Source organism: Octopus bimaculoides, chromosome 14 (genome assembly GCF_001194135.2).
Source record: "Octopus bimaculoides isolate UCB-OBI-ISO-001 chromosome 14, ASM119413v2, whole genome shotgun sequence".
In the NCBI taxonomy this organism is placed as follows: Eukaryota; Metazoa; Mollusca; class Cephalopoda; order Octopoda; family Octopodidae; genus Octopus; species Octopus bimaculoides.
The window spans coordinates 43,477,724-43,495,035 of record NC_068994.1 but is presented as its reverse complement, the minus strand read 5'-3'; the positions used below and the strand labels follow the sequence as shown (position 1 = coordinate 43,495,035).

At 33.6% G+C, this 17,312-nt stretch overlaps 1 protein-coding gene across 1 annotated transcript in view; it reads left to right on the top strand.

The window, feature by feature from the left end:
* LOC106868240 (protocadherin beta-4) overlaps nt 1–17,312 on the top strand; it is a 116,448-nt gene that overhangs the window by 82,142 nt on the left and 16,994 nt on the right. Inside the window, exons 2-3 of the mRNA XM_014913406.2 lie at nt 1,752–4,152; nt 6,836–6,992. Of these exons, the coding sequence (XP_014768892.1) occupies nt 1,777–4,152; nt 6,836–6,992 (2,533 nt within the window). The 5' untranslated portion in view covers nt 1,752–1,776. The remainder of the gene's footprint in view (nt 1–1,751; nt 4,153–6,835; nt 6,993–17,312) is intronic.

The following is a 17,312-nucleotide window of genomic DNA, read 5'->3' as shown; positions in this document are numbered from 1 at the left end:
ACACACACACACATATATATATATATATATACATATATATATATATATATATATATATATATATCTATCCATATATGTGTGCGTATATATATATATATATATATAAATGACACATTGCTTATAATCTCTCAGAATCCTCATAATGATTAGAGAGAAAATATAGAGTTAATCCACGTGTGTGTGTGTGTGTGTGTGTGTGTGTGTGTGTGTCTGTGTGTGGTTTAACAGAGTATGGTTATGCGTGATGGCAGTGTACATATGTATATATGTATGTATGTTTGTATGTATATTTATTCACACACACACACACATACACACACACACATACACACACACGCATACACACACACACATACACACACACACATACACATGTGTGTGTTTGTCTGTGTGTGTATGCAAAAGTGTGACTGCAACTGTGCATATCTGTATAGAAAGCATGTAATGACTTCATTTTTGAAAGAAAATTTTCTTTTATTGTAAGACATAACTCTACTGCAGAATAAAATCATTGACGCAGTATAAATTCGAAGCTGCTTCAGATTTTATTTTGAAACCTCTTTAGTTCAGTTAATATCCTTAATCTTCTTACATGTCTTCATCTTTTTATACCATTTCAAAATAATATTTAAATTAATCCAATCATATGTCATTGATACTGTATTTGTTTTTCATAATTTATGGAGAATTATTGAGATTAATAACAGAGGTTCTAATAACTGAGATAATTTGTGAGCAAGTATGGCTGTATGGTTAAGAATTTTGCTTCATAAATGCAAAGTTTTGGGTTTAGTTTGACTGCAGGGCTCCTTGGATGTGTGTCTGCTACCATAGACTAAATTGGTTGGCTAATGTATTGTGAATGAAATTTAGTAGGCAGAACTGTGTGAAACTCCACCCTATATGTTCTTTTTATTGCTTTCAGACAGTAGATTGTGGTCACACTGGAGCAATGGCTTCAAAAGGTTTCAGCTGATCTCATCAAACTCTAGTACTTATTTCAGTCAAGTGCTTAATGCACGTGCCTTAATGTTTAGGGTATTCAGCTCATGGTCATAAGGTCATGAATTTGATTCCTGGTGGTGTGTTGTGTCCTTGAGCAAGGCACTTTATTTTATTTTGCTCCAGTTCACTCATCTAGTAAAAGCGAGTAGTACCTTTTTCCAAAAGGCTAACCTTGTCACATTCTGTGTCATGCTAAAACACCCTCAGAGCTATGTTAAGGGTATACATTGTGGAACGCTCAGCCACTTGCATGTTAATTTCATAAGCAGACTGTTCAGTTGCTTGGATCAACCAGAATCCTTATGGTCATAAATGATGGAGTGTCAATATAATATGGTACAGCGTTTTCCTCAATTCCATAAATTCCTCATTTTACCAAAATAAAATCATACTTCTTCATAATAAAACTCAACTTGTATAGCAGTGTCAGACTTTTGACTTTTTTACTTAAAGAGAAGGATAGCAAATGATAGAATTATTTGTCTCCTAGACAAAATGCCTTGTGGTATTATGTTCACTCATTTTTATGTCTTGAGTTTGAATCTGTACAGGCATTAATTTTCTTTTTCTATCACCATTCCCAGAGTCAAATGACTTTACACCACATTGCAAACTTGTGGTTGTGTGCCAGTTTGAAAGTATAATTATTTACATGAGAAGTGCTATCCAATTTGTTGTTTCAAATGCAATATTTTTATTATTATTATTACCCATGTTATAAAATTATTTTTTCTCTTTTGTTTCAGGTAAACTTTGGTAATTCCAATAGTTATGTCTAGTAAAATCTGGTTGTTTGCCTTTGAAATATTCTTAATATTTATTTGGTGTTGTTCTGCAACTATAGATCTTACATACAGCATTGAAGAAGAAAAACCTTCTGCGAGTTACGTTGGAGATATTGCAGCAGATTCTAATATTGCCAATGAACTTGATACTGAAAACCTAGGTCCAATTGCATTCAACCAGTTACAACAGACTATGGTAGATACTCCATCATTATTCAATATAACCAGAGCAGGGAAACTCTATACCACTGCATCTCTTGATGTTGAGAATCTCTGTAGCAAGAATACAGAATGTTTTCAACTGTTAAATGTAGCAGTTCAGCAAGGGGAATCATTTAAGAAGATCTTAAAGATCAAAGTATTAATTAAAGATATTAATGATCATCAGCCAACATTTCCAAGTAATGAAACGAACCTAAATTTTACCGAGACTGATGGAAAAGGAAGAAAAATAGCAATTCCTAATGCAATAGATGGAGATATTGAAAGCCCAAATAATCAAGTGACATATACATTAAGAAAACAATCTGATCATCATTTTGGTCTCTTCGTGCAAAAGAGGGAAGTTGGTGCTGACATAATTGAAATTGTCTTGGAAGGAGAACTAGACAGAGAAACTCAAGAATCTTACACACTGGAAGTTGTAGCAACTGATGGAGGCACACCACCCAAACAATCTGTTTTAATCATTAAAATATCAGTGATTGATGTCAATGACAACTGGCCATATTTCTCGAAAGGAGTCTATAATGTTTCTGTAAAAAATACACATAAGCCCTCATTGCCCATTATAACATTGCATGCAACAGATAAAGATGCTGGAAAGAATGGCAAAATTACTTACAAGTTGAAGCCTGATGTAAAGTTATTTAAAATTAATCATGAAACAGGAGATATTTTTCTGAATGAAAATTTCACTTCAGAGAAAAAAGAACACTATAAATTGATTATTGCAGCAGAAGATAATGGAGAAATTCCATTAGTTTCTAGTGCTATTGTTAATGTAAAGTTCATGAACCAATACAACACTCCACCAAAAATACTCATTAGTTTTGCTCCTAGCTTTATAAAGAATACAGTTACCATTTCTGAAGGGATTCCTGTTGGGAGTTTCATTGCTTATGTTATAGTTGTTGATAAAGATGTTGGACAGAATGGAGATGTTCAATGCCATCTAAAACATAACAATTTTGAACTGAGAAAATTAAACCCCAAAGAGTATAAAATTGTGATTAAACAGCCTGTTGATAGAGAGACAACTGATCATTATAAAATTGATGTTTTCTGCCGGGATAAAGGCCTATTTTCAGTGATGGTAAAAAATCATTTCTTTATCCAAGTAAAAGACATTAACGATGTCCGACCACAATTCAGTAAAAAAGCTTATAAATTCCTGGTCTATGAGAATGAAAAAGCTAACTATCCTGTTGGCTTTGTCACAGCCACTGACCTAGATGTGGGACCTGGGGGTCAACTGGAATTCTCTATTCTGAGTAAGAATAAACAGGATCCAGTGTTTCAGATTAATAATGCTGGGTTTATTACAACAACAAAGTTATTGGATTATGAAAAACAAAAACATTACCAGTTCCATGTACTTGCCAAAGACAATGGTACACCACCACTGAATGACACAGTAGATGTTATTGTTGAAGTAATGGACAAAAATGATAATGCTCCATATTTTAACTTTCCAACAGTTAACCCTTTCAGCTTTGATGTTCACTACCATCCACAAAGTGATAATGAAATCACAGTTCTAAAGGCTTCTGATAAAGACAGTGGAAGCAATGCTTTCCTTCATTACCAAATACTTGAAGGAAATGAACAGCAGTTGTTCATGGTGAAACCTTACTCTGGAGTATTGCTCTTCTCACGTAAAGTTTATCCAAATGATGCAGCAATATATAGACTTGTTGTAGCAGTAAATGATAGTGGCATACCATCTCTGTCGGCAATGACTACTTTATCTTTGACATTGACTGTCAGTAACAGCTCCTTATTAATGACAAATGTTCAGGCTCAGTCCAAAAAAGTAAATGATGTAAACTTATCAATAATAATAATAGTTGTAGCTGTAATATTCTCAATAATTCTTGTAGTGTCTGCTACAGTATGTATAGTTCGATATATAAATGTCTCAAATAGGGTTCGAGATCAAAGACTGAATCAGCTGAATGAGACTAACCCTGATGCAAAGCATTTAATATATCAAGCTAGTAGCCCTACAACATTACTAAGAGTCCCAGAAGAAAGTACCAGTGAAAACAATCCTGCAGCAGCACCGTTTTACTCAGTGGTTGAATTACCTAGTGACTGGACGATAGCCACTCTTACTCGAAGACATCCAGTACCAACACAGGTAAGTTATCATTGGTAAATGTAAGGAAGTTTGTGAATTTGGGTAAGTTCAGAAGAGGAATTGGACCCTGTGAAACCATCCTTTCATCTGAAATGGGGATTCTTTTGAACTAAAAGGCTAAGTTTTTCTTGTTTAGATGAAGAGGACAGCAGCACAGCTAGTAGGGATGCAAAATGGGAAGCAATTCACCCTGGGTAACGTTTTTATGGATGTAATACATTTGAGCCCATATGGGCTTTGTGGCCTGAGAAAGTGGGGGTGGGATGGGGACACACCAAAGATCACCCTTGGTGGTACACATTTTAACTATTTAGCTACACCACTGGAAGAGTATAAATTCTCAAAGTGTTATAGATTCCTCTTCTTTCTCATGAAATATCAATTTATTCAAAATCAGGAACTTCATTGTATAATCTCTTTTTATTTTCATAATACTGGCCATAAACAATATTTTTGGACCTTGGTTTTTTGGCCTGTTGTCTCTAAAAAAATTATTTCTAATTTTAGGCACAAGGCTAGTAACCTTGGTGGCAGGGGATTAATCACTACCATTGGCTCTAGTACATGGATGGGATTTTTTTTATTGACCCATTATTTATTTGGAACTTGGGGTAATTAGTTCTCAGAGCTTGTTCCTGAGTGCTGCAAATCAGTGCCTCAGTACATCTTTTGAAATCACTTTTACTTTACCACCTCCAGTTATTGGCATTGTCTCTCCCCTTCCATTTCTGTCATATTGTCCATGCATCATTTTCATTTTCAAGTTGATCAATCTTTATTCTCCATCTTGTTTCTTAAATACTTTTGATTGTGTTACATTTTCACTTGGTATCATGTTATTTCTAACAGCAACAGCCAAAAGTTCAATCTGTTGCTTGATATACCATCTCAGATTATTTTCCTCATTTACAACACATATCTTGCATCCTATGAGACTGCTTCCTCCCTTCTTTATAGGCATATACAGTCTAATCGAAATCACTTTTAAGGTTTCAATTGTCATCACTTTCCTAGTTTTTCTATCCATTTCCTCAAGTTTGTTCTTTGTCCATCTAAAAATCCTGCTCTATACCCCATTAAAGAGACAGACCATATATTCATCAGTCTGATCTTGTTCTTTCCATTGGATCTACCCTCCATGGTTAATTTGATTCTTCTTTGGTACTCTTACCCAAAGCTTTCCTTCATCTCAGTCTCTCTGATTTTGTCATGCTCCAAAATACCCAGATGCTCATATCCATGTCCCTCAACATCCTTTATTCTCTCACTGTTGGGTGCTTCTACATCATCAGATGACACTACTTTGCCTTTTTTCTGATAAGCATACCTGTCTTTTTAATTCCAAATTTCATCCTGATTAAGTATATGTATGTATGTATGTATATGTATATACATGCATATATATGCATATACATACACATACATATATATATATATATATATATATATATATATATATATATATATATATATACATACACACACATACATACATATATACATACATAAATACATACATATATACATGCATATATATATATATATATATACATATGCATACATATATATACACACATATATATACACACACAGACACACACACACGCACACAGACACAAATACATATATATGTATGTATATACATATATACATGCATATATTTATATTTATATATACTAGAGTACCTGAGTCATCAATAATAATGGGTGATGTTTCACTAAACTTTGTGATAATTACATTTTTGCTTGTGCACATGAATATTCAATTTTTCCAATTGGAGGTATTGTTGGAAAATGTCTTCATGATGAAAGTTGCTAATGAGTATATGAGGATGTAAATAAAAATGCCAAATTAACAAGAAAATATGGAAATTATATTTACCATTCCTAAAATATTATACAGGTTTGATTACTTTTAAATTGGGCAATATGTTGTAGTTTAGTGACTCACTTGTATTTCTACATTATGTTATATTTTTTACAATGAGTACTCTCCCTAATCCTAGAAATGTTGTGAATGTATATATGTATTTAAGACTACCAAAATATAGGCATATTTACACATGTGTACATGATCTTACAAACAGGTTACATATATTTTCCAAAGGTTTTCAAGGGATAACAGGTTTAGCTCATGCAAAAGCTGTGCATTTATAACATACTTGACACATTCCATGCAAAAGCTACAAATGTACATAAGAAGTATTATTATTCACATTCACCACAAAAGTTCCTGAAGAACAATATTTTTTGAATAGACATGAGGAGCAACGAACACATTTTGGCCTTCTAAATTTTCAGTCAGTAATTTAAAATTATTTTTGTCATTTGTTCTGCTTAAAGCAAGAAATACATATCTACAGTGTAATAAGTTGATAGGCTAACACTGAATACATGATACCTCACATAAGTTGAATATGGAAGGTAATTGTGAAGTCTAGTGAAATATATGCAGGAGTGGCTCTGTGGTAAGTAGCTTGCTTACCAACCGTATGGTTCCGGGTTCAGTCATACTGCATAGCACCTTGGGCAAGTGTCTTCTCCTATAGCCTCAGGCCGACCAAAGCCTTGTGAGTGAATTTGGTTGACGGAAACTGAAAGAAGCCTGTCATATATGTGTGTGTGTGTTTCTCCTTATCATTCCAACTTACATAATTTACATGAAAAAGGTATTGTTTCCACAGGAGAGCAGACCACCACATATAGCTCAAGCCTCTGATCAAGATGGTGCTAGAGAAATTAATAGCACAGCTACAATTAGCAGAAGAGGAGGCAGTCGAAGAGACAGTGAAAATGGATGGCGAATAGATGATGCAACAAAACATTATGAAGAAATACCAGGTATGTCTTCAATTTTATTTACTCAGAGTGAAATAGGAGAATTTTAATGAATGAGATTAAAGATTAAAAATATATTGTCTCTTGTCTTTTATTTTAAACATGTCCTGACTAATGAACTAATGAAGGCCCAAGGAAGAAATTATTTAAAAATAATGATTTATAACTATAAGTCCAGGCATGGCTGTGTCATTAAGAAGCTTCATTTGCAGCTATGTTGTTTTGATTTCAGTGCCACTGCACAGCAACTTGGGCCTACGTCTTCAACAACTAGTATCATATGAGTAAATTTGGTCGATGGAAACTGAAGAAGCCTGTTGTATATATATATATAAACCTACATATCTATCTATTTCTCTCTCTCTCTCTCTCTCTCTCTCTATGTATATATATATATATATATATATATATATATATATATACATATATATATATATATATATAGTCAATCCAAACATAAACAAGCAAGAAAAATCAACAAAAAACAACAACAACAACAACAACAACAACGCGAGTACGTGGAATAAGTACAGTCTTATTGGACACGCAGGAAAGGAAAGAAAAGAAAGAGGATTTCATGTTTCGAGTGGAGCTCTTCATCAGAAATATAGAAAAAGTCCAAAGAAGGGAAGGCGGAGAAAGAAAATCGCTAGTGTATGTGTGTGCGCATGTGTGTGTGTGACTTAGTGTCCCACACCACTACTTGACAGCCAATGTTAGTTTGTTTACATCTCTCTAAGCTAGTGGGCAGAACAAGTCTGACAGAATAAGTAGTAGACTTAGAAATAAGTACTGAGGTTGATTCATTTGACTAAATCCTTCAAGGTATAGTTGCAGTCCAATAACTGAAACAAAAATAAGAGACAGAAGATCTTGACTTTAATGTAAAAACAAGAGATAAAAGATCTTGACTTTAATGCAGTTTGAATGATCATATTCACACCAGTCACCAAATTAGTATTTTACTTAGAACTGCAAAGAACTAGGCTTATTTAGACATGGCTTCTATTTGCCTTGTTGTATCTACATCACAGAATGTACAAGTTTTTCACTCCAGTGAAATTGCCTTTAACCCTTTAGCATTTCAACCAGCCATATCCGACCAAAATATTCTACCTGTTTTATGTTTAAACTGGCTAGATTTGGTCTCATTCTGTGTAGAGATGAGCAGGAAATAAAGGATAAATCATATGTGAAATTGTTGGAGAATGACCATAGCACCAATTGATCTTGCTTGGGGATCCAGCTGGTCTATTTGCTGATGGTAACACCTTGGATAACATCGGTGGCATGGGGAGGGGAAGCTGCTGGTCTTCCGTAAACAACCTTGCCTGGACTTGTGCCTTGCAGGGGAACTTTCTAGATGCAATCCCATGGTCATTCATGACTGAAGGGAATCATTACCCTTGCCCTTTACCCTTATTTCTGACAGGACTCACTGGTGTGGGGTAGGCATGTCTGAGTATTCTACTTGTGTAGCTCTTACAGAAATAGTAGATTATGTAGATGGAGAGATGATTTATGAATATCTAGTGCTTTAAGCTCTTGAATACCATGTCTTCTGGGGAAATTATCAAAGGGAGATAAATATCTTCCTATCAAAGGAAGATTTGCCTCCATAGAGTGAAACACTAGCCCAATGATAGGTCATCATATAACTTATCACAAATAATTACATTATTGTAAATACATAGTCTGTAATTTTAACCATGGTAATTTTGTCAAAAGTTAATGCCATCTTTGGTAAGTTCATCATCATGCTACATGAAATTATTGGTAAATTTATTATCATACTTTTTAGCTGTAGAGTAAATATATATTGCAAAACATTATCGAAAAATTTTATATTTATTAAGTAAATATGTTGCATTAGCAATGGAAAGAACATTCAAAAACAAAATTATTAATCTCAAATTTTCTCAATATATACATGAAAAAAACCCAAAAAAACCAAAAAAGTAAAAAAAAAAAAATACTCTTCAAAAATATTATAGCGAAAAAAGTAAGTAAAAATGGAAATTCAATAAAATAAAAGATAACACTATATGAAATAAGAAGAAAGAAGAAGCATTTTAAAAAAGACAAATTGTAAGCAATGGCTCTTAAATAAATCCAGTATTTTGCAATTTTGACATTCATTGATGCTGCGTTGAATTCTCAGAGCGTTATCTTTATCCTTCTTTTTGGGTTATGGAATTTCTGCAGTAGAGATATACTGTTTGATTATTATTTAGTTTCATGATTATGCCTTTTTTTTAAAAGATTTCTAAAAATTTCTGAGATTGTAGGAGGGAAATTTTTTGGCTTCAAATAAATTTCTTTTTCATTGTTAAAGAAGTGCGCCTTATTTACTCTATGAATTAAAACTTTAAATAATGCTTAGTGGTGTATTTATTCTGCAGATAAAATGTATGATGGAGAATTTACCAGTGATGTATCAATTCTTTGTGATAAAATTATCAGTGAATGAATTTAGTGTACCAAATTTTACGTGATGAATTTATAGCAATGAATTTATGAGGAATGCAATGAAAGCTAGTGAAATAAGAAGTTAGTTATGGTGACTCAAACAGGAAAAATAGAACTCAAAATATGAGTATATGTATATTTTTATTAATGTTTAGCAGAAACAACAGCCTTTGTGTTACTTTGTTACTTCATCATTATTATCATCGTTGTTTAACGTCGAAATTTATGCTGGCATCGGTTGGACGGTTTGACTGAAAACTGGCAAGCCGGGAGGCTGCACCAGACTCCAATCTGATTTGGCAAGGTTTCTACAGCTGCATGCCCTTCCTAAAGCCAACCACTTCAAGAATGTAGTGGGTGCTTTTGCATGCCACCAGCACAAGAGCCAGTCAAGTTGCACTGGCATCTGTTATGCTTGAATGGTGCTTTTTATGTGCCAGTCAGGTGGCACTGGTATTGGCCATACTCAAATGGTGCATTTTACATGTCACTGGCACAGGTGCCTGTCAGGCAGCACTGGCATCAGCCATGTTCAAATGGCATGAGTCTGCTGAAATTTTAATAAGAATATATAAGAAGTAAGTTAGAGATATGGCCATCAGGCTAAAGAAAATCTTTTATAATTTTAATAGAAAAAAATCAAGAGAAGCTGTAACTAATTACCTGATGAGCCAGAGATAACAGACTCCTTATTTTGATGGATTGCTTGAGTCTATTTAGCTGTAAGGAAAAGTAGCCTGGGGCAGTACATTTCCTTAAACTGGAAGCTGTGGAACTAAATTTTAAGAGGTGTCCCTCCAGCTTATTTTAAGCTTATATCCTTCCAAAGACAATACAGGTTATCATTGTGTTGGTATTAACATATTTAATGTAGTAAGTATAACAAGCGCAATAAGGAAATATACTTATGCAGAGAGAAAATGATGTCATGCATGAAATCATTGAATGGTGATGAAAAGTCTTTGATAAAGCTACATGAGTGATTGATGGACTGAAACAGTAATCACCAATCAGTTAGTTAATTGGTTGCATATTAATGAATTGATGAATAATAAAAGAAGTGAAATAGAACCAGCTTGTGTGTTTATTATTAGCATAACGACCCTTCTAGAAAAGAACAAAAACTATTTCAACCACACAAGATCACGTCGAGAATCTTGTAAACCAAATACAAAAATGAAATATTTTGACCATTTCAACAAATATAGAAAATAATTCCAGATGTATCTAATCCTTATTAAATCGCTTCTGCAAAGTATAGACTGCAACATACTTGCTAAAAAACAATTTCTCTACGTAAGCAATTTCTAATTAGACTTTTTAATGCTTGCTAGATTACATAAGTCAATATCAACTTAACTATTGTGTCCATGCAGGTGGCATTACTGAATAACTATTATAGTGGTTTATATATTTATAAATATATGCTATATGCCTTATAAATATTTGCAATATGGGAAACAACTCCAAGTATATTTGAGCCTTGTTAAACCTCTTCAGCAAAGCATACACTTCAACATACTTGCTGAAAGACAAGTTCCTTACATAAGCAATTTCTAATTAGACTCTTCAATGCTTGCAACATTACATATACCAATATTAACATAACTATTGTTTTCTATGCAGATGGTATTACTGAATAATCATTATAGTGGTTTATATATTTATAAGTATATGCTATATAGACAGATATTTCAATACAGAAAGAGAAATTCTACTCAATTTCTTCATTCTATGAAATATAGAATAAGCTCCTAAACTCTGAACACATTCCAGTAATGATTAGTAATAGGCAGAGAAGTGTGGTGGTGTGAGGATGAAAAGAGCACACCATAGAAACTATCAATGCTTTTAACCACTGTTGACCTTCCATACTGGGCAGATCAATGAAGCATTTGAGGAATTATAGTAATTAGAGTAATTTCCTCATTGTAAACTGCCTCCATATCAGGGGGTCTTGATTGTTATGGCAGGTAATAAAAGCTCTATGACTGTTTTTATGAGGATTTTTCTTATGGAAACTTAAAACTTCTTATGGGAATTGTGGCTAATTATCATTGACATATTCTTAGATAAAATAGATTAGTTTGATGGTAGACCTCCATTAGTTTTCATCAACAGTATTTAATGAGAGAGGAAGACAGTGAGGAAGAAAGAGAGAGAGGTGGGGGAGAAAGTGGGTGGAGAAAAGGAGAAAGAGAAAAAGAAATGAAGAGATAAATAAAGACAGTGAGAGAGAGAGAGAGAAAGAAAGAAAAGGTAAGAAAGAGAAATATAATATTATAAGAGGATACAGAGAAACATAAGAGAGGAAGAAGAGAGAAAGGGTGTAGGCTGGAGGGAGAAATATAATTAGAGACTGATAGACAGTATTGGAAGCTAATGAAAAGAAGATAAACATGCAAACAGTATTAATCTCTTCTTCACCCAACCCCACACTCTGTGAGTTACAAACCAAGGGGAGAGGCTGAGTCAAGAGACAATTCTTAGAATGAAGAATTCTGCAAATCATTTAGTATGTATAACAAAGAAGTAGTAGAGATGAAATGACTAACTGGATAAAGTATCACACTAAAATCTCAAGTGTCAAAGGTTCATATTGTAGTGCAGGCATTTCCCTGCTGTGCCCTCAAGAAAGTCTATTAGTGGTGCTTCCAGTTGTTTTATGGTTGGTTATAGGGAAACAAGGGAAACTACTTTAAGAGATGTGATATGCATACAAAATAGACAACATACACAGTAGAATCTCATGTACATAATACAGAGAGTCATAAGACTATAATTAACTGAGATTAAAGCATGCAATTAGTAGATAAAAAAACTCCCTCTGGCGTAATTTAAAATCCTAAACAACAAGCAAGAGAGCTAACTCCAATAACATCAAGCAACCAAATTTGTACAAGGAAATAAAGACATTGTAGACTGGAATAGACCTTGTTCTTAGGGACAACTATAAAAAAAGCTAGGGACATGTTTCAAGCTTAGATTTCTTCAGTAACATATATTCTAAAATGGTAATTGTATATATGATCAGTGAAAGGTGACAAGCTGACAGAATCATTAACACATTGGGCAAAATGCATAGCTGCATTTCATCTGTCTGTATGATCTGAATTCAAACTCTGTTGAGGTCGACTTTGCCTATTATCCTTTCGGAGTCAATAAAATAAGTACCAGTTGAATACTGGGGTCGATGCAATCAACTTATCCACTTACCTGAAAGTACTGGCCTTGTGCTAAACATTGAAACCATTATATATAATCAGAATATAATTTCATCATTTTGGTCATCATCTTCATCATCATCATCATTTAACATCCATATTCCATGGTGGCATGGGTTGGAAACAAATGAGGATTGGTGAAAGGGAATGCATCTGGTTGGAGAAAAATCTGCCTTCACAAATTCTGTTAGATATGGCTACATGGTTGAGAAAGTTCTTCCCCAGTCATAAAAACAAGTCACTGTGTGGCACCTTGGCAAGTTACTTGTAATATAAGCCGTGGGTAACCAAAGCCTTGTGAATGGGTTTTGTGTGTAAATGTGTGTGTACATACACGCACACACATACGCACAGTTTATAGATCCAATATAGGTAGAATCAGCAAAAAATGTACTCTATTTTGTGAGAGATAACTATCAATTTAATATACAACTGAAAGAGCTACTAATGGTTTCATGCATTTATGATACTTTAACTAGGTATATTTATGAAATACATAATGCATCTCCAAGCAATGAATGTGTGGTGTGTTTATATATATATATATATATATATATACATATCTGTATGTGTGTGTGTGTATAGACAAATATAGGTATATTAAATACCATACAACATAGATTCTTGATTCACCGAGATTTTCTAGCTCCACTTGAAAAGGGGAGATAATCACAAGAATCAGGACCTCCAAAGTTGACAAACCATAATGGAAAAGTACGTGTGTGTAAAAGAGTGTGTGTGTGTGTGTGTGTGTGTGTGAAAGGAAACATATTCAAAGAAAGACAAAGTAATATATGTTAGCCTCACTAAAGTAAACTAGATAAATGCAAGTTTTTTTCTGATATTACTGGTTTGGTGTCAGTGCTGCCAGAAAGAAAATTGTGTTATTGTAATATATCCTATGATAATCCATGTTTGGGTCTTGTAAAAACCTTTTAAGTCCGATTCATTTAAGAATTGTTCACTGTAGTGAATAAATATATTCAGATCTGCTGATGGAAAATTGATTTTAGTCAACATCCTTCTTCTTAAGTCCTGGATCTGTCATGACCCTACAAGAACACATGTTATCTTCATTTTTTATTTTTTGTTCTATTTTGGGTGATATTATCCTGGTCTCCATTTCCATGGTCTAGAAATGACCAGAAGAGTACAGTACCATCCTCCTCCTACCTTAATGTGATGCTAATCCCTTACAGGGTCAACCCCAAGCTGTTATTGACACTCATTTTGTCCAGTGTAGACCGGAGTAATGTGGTGTTTTGTTCAAGAACACAGTGTCGCACCTGGGCTAGGAATGGAAACCATAACCTCATGATCTTGATTCTCACACCTTAACCACGAAGCCATTCACCTTCAGTTAACATATTATTTTACCATAAAGGATTGAATAATTGTCCAGTATCTGATAAAACACCAGGAAAACTGAAGCCTTTACATTTCTTTCTTTTGGTAGTGTATTCCTGCCACTGTACCACATTCTCTCTTGTTTGTATTCCATTAGTTTGAAACAAGAAGGGAGCCTCTACCTGGTTGTGAAAACCTGCAAGAAATAGCAGTAAATCTTCTTCAAACCAATTATTATGGTCTTAAAGGGGAAGAAGACATTGATCAATATATAGTTTGGTGTTATACAAAATAATAAAATGGTCAAGGGTAGAACGCCATTGAAATGCTAGATAAGAGCTGAACAGCTTTCTCACTTCTCTCTCCTTTTTCTCACTCTTTTATTTTCTTACCCTCTTTTTCTCTCTCTCCCTCTTTTGCTCTCCTTCTTTCTCTTTCTCTCTCTCTCTCTCTCTTCCTTTCTCTTAACTTCTTACCCTACTTCATGCAATCTAATCCGTATCTGTATCTCAACATTTCCTCCACTCTCTCTTTCAATTCATTTTGTCACACATCATCTGGTTCTGTCACATTTTTGTTCCTCTTCACTTCCCCCCACTCTACATCAGTCTCTCTCTCTCTCTCTCTCCTGCCTCTCCATTTCTTTGCCACCTCTATCTTTCCCCCTTTGTATCACCATTATTCTTGTTTTGTCTATAAGATAGTTAGTATACTTAGCAAGTAGGAAGTTATCATTGAAATTTATCTTGCCTCAATAAACATCATTAAACTGGTTTCAGGCAGCAGTAACATTGCCTTATTCACCCCTATATAATTTATCCATCCCTCTTCCTCATTTCCCCCTCTCTCTCCCCATCCTCTCTGTCAATCTATCTATCTATCTATCTATCTATCTATCTATCTATCTATCTATCTATCTATCTATCTATCTCTCTATCTATATACACTTACAGATACACACACACATGCACAAGTGTATTTGTAAGCATTTACATATGTTATTTGCACCCTTCTACACTGCTGTTTAAGTTAGACACACACAAAACTACACAAAGCACAAAACAGCTAAGATAATAAGTAAATTAAAAAAAAAAAATACACTGACACACAACAACATAATCTTTTAATCAGTATCTCAGCCATTAGTGAAAGGATATAAGTCTGAGATGATGGAGATAAACAATATGATTTAGCTTATCTTGTTAAAGATTATCTCATTGTTTACAGACAGACTTTGGGAAAAATTCTGAAAAGTGCTCCATCTTCCCTCAGTGGAGTCCTAACTTCATGGCACAGTATAATTGCTTAATGATTCTCTCATGACTACTTTAGCAAGCACAGTTACATCTTTGCTTCACTGAAGAGGTTTAATGAAACTGAAACATGCCAAATATTGTCTTATACTACTTGCTGGAATTATCAAAATAATATTGATTTGAAATTTTGACACAAGGCCAATAAGTTCATGAAAGGGAGTAAGTTGCATACATTAGCTCCAATGTTCAACTGTTACTTAATTTATTGACCCTAAAAGGATGAAAAGCAAAGTTGACCTCAGCAGAGCTTGAACTCAGAACTTAAAGAAAAAAACTGCTGCCAAGCATTCTACCAGTTCTACTATCTTAATTCACAGAATAATATTATAATAAATGATAATTATCAAAATAATATAATAATATTCTACTATCTTAATTATCCAGCATGGAAAACGGATGTTAAATGATGATGATGATGAGGAGGATGAGGAGAATGAGAAGGATGATAAAGCTGATAACAGCCATTCAAGAGGAACATTAGCAGCATTGATTGTGGTAGTCTAAGCAGGCTTCTGAAAACCATGGGTACAACCCACCCCAGTAGACCTACTCACATGCATATTTTCTCATAGAGTTCTTAAAAGATTTTCAGAAAAGTCACAGAACCTGTTCCTGTATTTTGCAAAGAACTCTGATCATCCTAATTCTAATATGACACTAGATGAAATAAAAAATTATTTCAGATATTCACATTAAAAAAATAAAAAATCATATTAGCTTATTTAGAAACCAGTGAATACTATTGCTTTACAAAATGAAATCTTAAATTTTTTTAAAAGTCATCTTATTTCATGAAGCTAAAAATTTTCCACAGTATAGCAAGGTTCCTTGGAATCCACTTTAAGAATCACTTTTCTAGACTAACCGCACTACAGAAAGAGAGAAAAAGTGAGAGAAAGATTTGCTTGAAATGAGGAGTAGAAAAACAGCTGACAGCTGATGAAGGGGTGTTCTTTATGTTACTTGTCTTGTTTTCCATTTGTTTTTTTCATTGTTCGCAAAAAAAGTTCGTATTCCAGGTTTTCGTATTTCATATTTCATGTTGTTTACATTTTATGCTGTCCTGTATCTATATATGCATATGTATATACATATATATGTGAATATATACATACAGGTATGTATATATGCACATATATATATATATATATATATATATATTATTTATATTATTATATGATTGAACACCACACATCCATTTCCAAGTATATATATATATATATATATATATATATATATATATATATAAAGGGACAGAGAAAGGTGGGGCATACCTTTTATATCTCTAATGAAAGACATAGCTTTTATGCTTTGAATTATTGTGGAAATAAACAAGAATACGAAGGGATTGGATTTAGAAAAGGAAAAACTAACTTTGTCATCATTACAATGGTGTTTGGAATATAGCTTAACCAAATATTCTTACAAAAAATATAATAGGTTTAGAGATGTTGTGCTGTGTGTCTGAGGCAACTTTTCCTAAGTATTTCTGTTTCAGGGAAAAGATTAATAAAGAAAGAAAATAAAGAAAAATTTCTCAGTTATGAGCAAGATTTGAAATGGCTACCTCATTGATCATTCTGTCAAAGCTCAGCCCTGCAATATTGAGAATTGTAAGGATGAATCACTGTGACTCAGAAGGTAGATTAAATTGGCTGCAAAAGATAAATATAAGAAATCTGTTTGTGTGTGTGTGTGTGTGCATGCACAAGTGCATGAGAGAGAGAGAGAGTGAGGGAGGAAAAAGGGAAGGCATGAGATAGAGTGGGTTCATAGCTTGACGCAATAAATGAGGGTGAGAAAGAATGGACAAAACCAGGAAAATGTAGACAGATAAAAAATAAATGCATACAAACAAATTTTGTGTAAGTGAATATGTGCCTCAGGTCACCGAATATATGTATGAAATATATGTATGAAATATATATATATATATATATATATATATATATATATATATATATATA